We start from the raw sequence: 6535 nt of genomic DNA on the forward strand, positions 1-6535 counted from the left end.
GTAAGGGTTCGGACGCGTGCCGTCGCGCGTCCGCCCCATTTTAACCATGTAAACACCGTAACCGTCAATAAATATACTACTGCAGCGGCTCAATCTGTGTCTCATTGCCACCCGCCATCATCACAGTCTCTAAAACATGTTTACAAAGCGGATGCGAGACGACTAATTAAAACGCAATAATCCTTCCAGATGGGTTGTCAACTTTGTGCATGTTATTAAAAAAAATATGTCTTCAAAGGAGGTATTCAAATTCATAAAAGCATTAACTTTTGGGCCGAATATAAACATTATCTTTAGAATTTTAATAACTGCCTATATAAGTTGTAAATAATGAAAGAAGTTTTTCCAAATTAAGAATCATCAAAAACTATTCAAGATTCACAATGAATCAGGATATGCTAACTGGATAGCTATCGAGCATGAGTTATGTGATGAATTGTGTTTTAAATAACTCATACGAGATTTTGCAGAGAAAAAAGTGAGACTTTTTACTTTCTGGTATTATTTTTTTATTATTTTGTGCTTATATTTTTTCTTTAGTGTCTATTGTGTTTTTTTTAATCTGAATTCCTAATTATATATTGTACGTTTTTGTTATTAGTTCTTAGCTTTTTTATATTAACTTTGTGTTTAATATTATTTCATTGTTCTTTAAAAATATTCCCATTTTAACTTTTTATTATTTAAATGTTTAAAAGCATATTGTAATTCTATTATTATTTTTTATATAAATGCATTTTATTTTTTATAAAATATTTTTTTTATTTAAAAAAAATACCTACTTCAATTAACAGAAGTTAATAGCTTCGTTAATTAGCAAATTAACGAATTAATGGTTTTTTGCCCAGCTTTGAATTCTACTACCCTTCGTTCAGATACGAAGACACCTATTGAAAAAATAAATCGAATTGTAGCAACATCTGTCGTATATTTTAATAAAAATACAAGTACATATACGATGTTAAGCACCCTTTTTTGTAAACATACGTTTGCCATTATAAAAGAAAGATGTGTTACGCGTTTGCGATTTATTTTATTAAGTGATTACGTAATATCAATATTATATCGTATCTGGACGATCTATTTATATATTTATAATCTTAACGAGTTAAAACAAATCAAAATAAATACGCGTTTTTGATGATTTAAGCTTATATTGATATACATCTTACAAATAATAGCCCTTATTGCATTTCACAAAAGATATATAATAACTGTATATAATTTTAAACAACTTGTAAATTAAAATATCTTTACATATATGATTAATTAGTATTTTTTTGAAATTAAAAAAAATAGTGTTAGTTTTGCGGACGGGTGGTGAAGGGTAACAATACACAAGTATCTTCCCCTGTTTATATTTTTAATTGCTGTTTTTGATTATGTTATATAATGTAAATATATTTTTAAAGCATTGTTTTTTTGTTGAATATATTTGCGTTATATGCCGATTCCGAAATAACGCGAACAAATTGAATTTAAGCTTATAGTGATTCCAGAGTAGATAATGGCCGCGAGCGGTGGCAACACCCGGCCGAATGTCAGGATCGGAGGGGCTCAGGGGCATGAGAGTCCCCCTACGGTCGGCGCCATTGCCGCCCCCTAAGAAGAAGCCTCCGCCGCCCCGGCCACCGCCGCCGCGCCCCCAGCGCTCGACGTCGCCGCTCCTCATCGACCTCTCGTCGCCCCCGGGCTCCCCCGCTCCTCTCCCGCACTCTCACTCTCGCTCCAACGCGGACGGCCTCAGCGTCGACAGCTTCGGCTCCGCGGCGTCTTCGCGCGTCGAGAGCGGCTTCGAGGACGATTTCGACGCCTTTTCCGACTCGAGGACCGACTCGCCGCCCGACCCCTTCTCGCCGACTCGAGCGCTGCGCAGGGCCGTCGCCTCTCGCACCGTCTACGACGCCGCCGAGTTCCCCGATCGTCTGTGCAACGGTGCCGCCGTACGCTGCAAGCCCCAGATCCGCAGCGCCCCCACGGTCATCAGGGCCAAACCGGCGAAACCGGTCAGGCCCAAGCCGCCTCAGGTATCATTGTACAATATCTACGAACTTTACTTTTACAAAATATTTTGGCCATCCTTACCGACATTACTACGGACTAAGGCCGGTTTCACACGTGCCGGATGGATACGCCCGGCGCCGTGTAATGGGCTAGTACTGACCATTTCAGACGTGCCGGACGAATCCATCCGGCGCCGGCCTGACGCTGCCCATACAACACAACCCCCACTACACGACGCCAGGCACGTGTGAAACCGGCCCAAGTGTATGCGAACCGAATTTACAATTATCACTTCTTGAAATGATATTTGTTTTTGCGCTCTTCTATTGGTCGATCAAAATTTGGTTTTGATATGATTCATTTTTAATATGAACGCTAGATTTGTCGTTTGGGGACGGGGGGGGGGGGCATTTAATTAACTCACTACTCAAAGGGTAAAGGCTTTATGCAATTATTTTAGCACATTCCTTCGAATGGCTGTTAAACCACATAGACAATATATATTTGTCTAATTTACACGAAACTTTATGCAGGATAGCATATTCTTATTGCCTTAAATTGATTCATCAAATGTAAAATAAAATGTTAAAATGCATCTCATCACACATAGGTGTCGCATAACATTATGTCATCGGCGCCGTTAGTTGTGATAAAAGGGACCTAGTATGGAAAAACTTTATTTTGACACAATTTTTTCAAGAAATATGTTGATTTTTAGATGAAAATTTACAAAATACAAATTTCAGAGTTAACTCAGACAAGACCGGGAAGGAGTTAAAGAAAACATTGTCAATAGCATATTTTATGATGTACAGTATATATAATATTTCGAATTATTGCTCAAGTATTTGAATATTCTTATTTGTATATGAATACTTCTTTTCTTAATTGAATAAATTGTTCAGTATTATTTTGTAGAAAATTATCATCTTTATCATAGTATAAAATTTATTGTTAGTAATAACAAAAAACTATACATGCAAAGTGAAAACTTATAAGTTATGCAATAATTTTTCATATAAATTTTCGTTACAAGCTTTATCATTTCTTATAAATCTTTTATTAGTTATTATTGTAAAATTACAATGCTGCAAAATTGTCCAGGCGTTGAGTGACGAAATATTTAGTATATATAATAAATATTTTTTCAATGTATTTTAACAATTTTTTGGTAGATTTCCAGAGAACTAGATACCGGCGACGGTTCTCCTCCGATGCCGACCGTGCCTCCGCCGCCTCCTCCGCCCAATCTGGAAGTTCTAGAGCTGTTCGAAGTCGAACAATATATACACGAAGATCCATACGCTGTCGCACTCTTCGACTTTCCAGGATCGCATTCGGACGACCTACCTTTTAGGGTAATTATTTTAGTCTCGTTTTTAACATAATGAAAACTCTACTTGATCGACTGGTTTTACAGGTCGACGATAAAATCAGATTACTCCGTAAAGTCAACGACGAATGGCTATTCGGAAAACTGCGATCCGGCGTAGAGGGAATGTTTCCGGCCAACTTTGTGGACGTAAAAGTACCGCTCCCAGCGGAGAAGGAATGGTGGGCGACGGCGTTGTACGATTTTATGTCCGGAGAAGCGGGCGATTTGGACTTCAAGTCCGGCGCTAGGGTAAAATTGCTGTACAGGGTCAACGACGACTGGCTGTGCGGGGAATCCGGAGGCAGGAGCGGCCAATTTCCGTCCGTCTACGTAGACTCGTCGCCCTCCGATCTGCCTCGGGGACCCCCGTAGTCTGCAATCTTGCGACGTTGCGGAGCGCGCGCTCCGTCGCCTTCTTTCCAAAGCGCCTAAACTACTTTTAGTGTAAATTATTTATGCAGGTGATCCGATTTCGGGACCAACGGCGGTGCCTTCGTTTCGGACTTCGACGGTCCGAAACGCGTACTGATTATCATAACGTGTAACATAATATATATGTATATTTGTATGTATTTTATTTAACCGATTGTATACAAAATCATGTAAATATTATCAACGGTATTATTAAATTGTATATCTACTTTAATATGTCGTTTTATTTAAATTACGAGATCGTTCGCAATGTTAACGATAATGCGTAGCAATTGAACAAGCTTTGAACTTACAATACAGTACGATAATAAAATTTGCGGTATAATTGGGTCAAGAATAATGATAAAAAGTGCCACGAGCCGACGTCACCGGCGATAGTGTGAAATCCATATCTACCGGTTTCGCATTACACCAGGAAAGATAATGTGTAATCCCGTGATACTAAATTTTTTTTGAAGTCTAGGAATACTAAATTCTGATATTTAATCAAGAGTGTAATAAAAACAATGTCATTGTTTGCAAAAATTACTCCAAGAAAAAAAAAACAGTATTGTGTCACAGGCGTGGGTTTGACCATCCCTGTTTTAGTGTTATTTTTTTTGTCAATTTCAGTTTTATTATTCAACAGTCTATAAACTATTCCCAGCGACGGTTCTATTTCTAATCCGTCTAAATAGTAGTTGGCATCTTGTTATGTGATGGCCTCTTCGTTTAATGAAAATCTATGTCGTAAAAAAAATGTAGAAGAAAGAAGCTGGGAGCCAGATCTGATGAATACAGTGGGTGGTTAATCAATTCGGACTCCAATTCGTGAATTTTTGCCATGGCGACTATTGAAGTGTGAGATGGTGCGTTGTCTTGGTGCAACAAAACTTTCTTTTTCTTCAAAAGTGGTCGTTTTTCAGCAATATCTGCCCTCATATTGTCAACTAATGATGCGTAGTATGCTCACGTTATTGTTTTTCATTTTTCAAGTCTTCGCCTATTTTGGAGCCGATTCACTCTTCGCAGTCCACTGTTTTGACTGTATCTTGGATTCAAAATTGTAGTGGTGTATCCAAGTTTCATCTACAGTTATTAATCGACGCCAAAACCCCAATTTATGTTGCTTAAGCTGCTTCAACAGGCCTTTGGAAGTGTTCATTCGAATGCGATTTTGGTCCAGAGTGAGCAAACGTGGCACCCAACGCGAGGTTAGCTTTTTCATGCCCAAATCTTCAGTCAATATATGACAAACATGTTCTTTCGAGATGCCCAGAGCGTCTGCTATTTCTCTAACCTCGATTCTACGGTCATCTAGTACCATTGGGTGAACATTTCCGATGTTATCGGTAATGGTTGCAGTTTTTGGCCGTCCCGAATTCAACTGCCCAAAATTTCACTGCAGCAAATGATAGTGCAGAGTCCCCGTAAACAGTGTGCATCTCAGCTTTAATTTGTGTAGGCATATTGTCTTTCAAACCCAAGAATTTAATGACATTTTTACAAAAAAACTAACATCGACTGTTAAACTGAAATTTTTACAAGTACCTTTCAACACATGCGTAATTATATTATCAGAATATTTTTGACAAGTAACCTCATCTTCGTGTCGAGACTTGAAACTGTTCAGACTACTCTCGTATACGAGCTTGGTGATGTTTGCAGATTTCACCAATATCGGGACGAATATATGATAAAGCCATTCGTATCTCCTTTTCTAAATTTCCCAGGCTCTGGCGTTTCTTTGTTTTAATATTAACAATCGTTGAAAATCCTGCCTCGCAAAGATATGACATGGAAAATAATAATGTGCTTAGTGGTTCTTTTACCAGACTTGTGTATTCATCTTTAACCCTTAGACCGCCGACTGGTAAATTGTTAATTACTCGCTGTACGCCATGCGTTTTTAGCGATATAATTTTTTGGCTACTTACTCTGTTTAACACATCATTACAGGCAAAATACTCAATTTTTATATTTTAAAATTATATATGTATGATTAACATGGTTTAAACATTCTAATTATATCAATAAACAAACATTTTTAGTCGTATTGTTGGAAATATGGAGTGAACAAAAAAAAATCTATTCGTCGGTCCGCGAGCTGGCTCGCGTACACACACCTACACACACATGAACGTGCGCGGCACTATACAAGCGAACGACAAGCAGGGTCATGCTCACACTGAGACAATTTTAATATATAAATCTGCAACGCATTTTTTCTTCGTCTGACCTACATCCTGTTATAAAAATTTACAAATCGACAAGATTTCCTTGATGCATACAAAATCACATATATCGTACACAAAAATAACCCTAATAACCAAACCGTTTGTTTTTGATCAATGGTGTTTGCAATTGGTTGTTGTTGAAGGTTGTCATATTTCTTTATATATAAAAATAATAAATAATAAAACTTGATAGCAAGATACGATGTTACATTTAACTATATATAATTATATGTATAATTTATAATATATACATATTCTTCTTCTTCTTCTTCCACGGCACTACAACCGGTGATCGGTTTTGGCATTTCCACCTAATTTCTTGTAGGGCTTCTAGATATATCTTTGAGTTTTAGTATTTCTTCCGATATTGTTTGTATTTTTCCTGGTAGTAATATTGCACATTCCAGCTTCCAAAATTGAAGTCCAATCGTTTATCTAGATTTCGATCGTCTAGGTCATTATGAATCGGGACGGATTTATTATTTCTTTGTAATTTTTTCATAACTAT

The 6535-nt window shown here is 37.5% G+C and overlaps 1 protein-coding gene across 1 annotated transcript; it reads left to right on the plus strand.

Annotated features, from left to right (window-relative positions):
• The first annotated feature begins 1491 nt into the window (after positions 1-1491).
• On the plus strand, positions 1492-4025 carry l(3)05822 (SH3 domain-containing lethal (3) 05822). Its single transcript, XM_088205873.1, has 3 exons — positions 1492-2027; positions 3180-3362; positions 3425-4025. The coding sequence occupies exons 1-3, from the start codon at positions 1539-1541 to the stop codon at positions 3749-3751; spliced, it is 999 nt and encodes a 332-aa protein (XP_088061999.1). The 5' UTR covers positions 1492-1538; the 3' UTR covers positions 3752-4025.
• Positions 4026-6535: the final 2510 nt, after the last annotated feature.

Source organism: Plectrocnemia conspersa, unplaced genomic scaffold (genome assembly GCF_051122295.1).
Source record: "Plectrocnemia conspersa isolate PC_06_02 unplaced genomic scaffold, ASM5112229v1 ptg000002l, whole genome shotgun sequence".
NCBI classification, from domain to species: Eukaryota; Metazoa; Arthropoda; class Insecta; order Trichoptera; family Polycentropodidae; genus Plectrocnemia; species Plectrocnemia conspersa.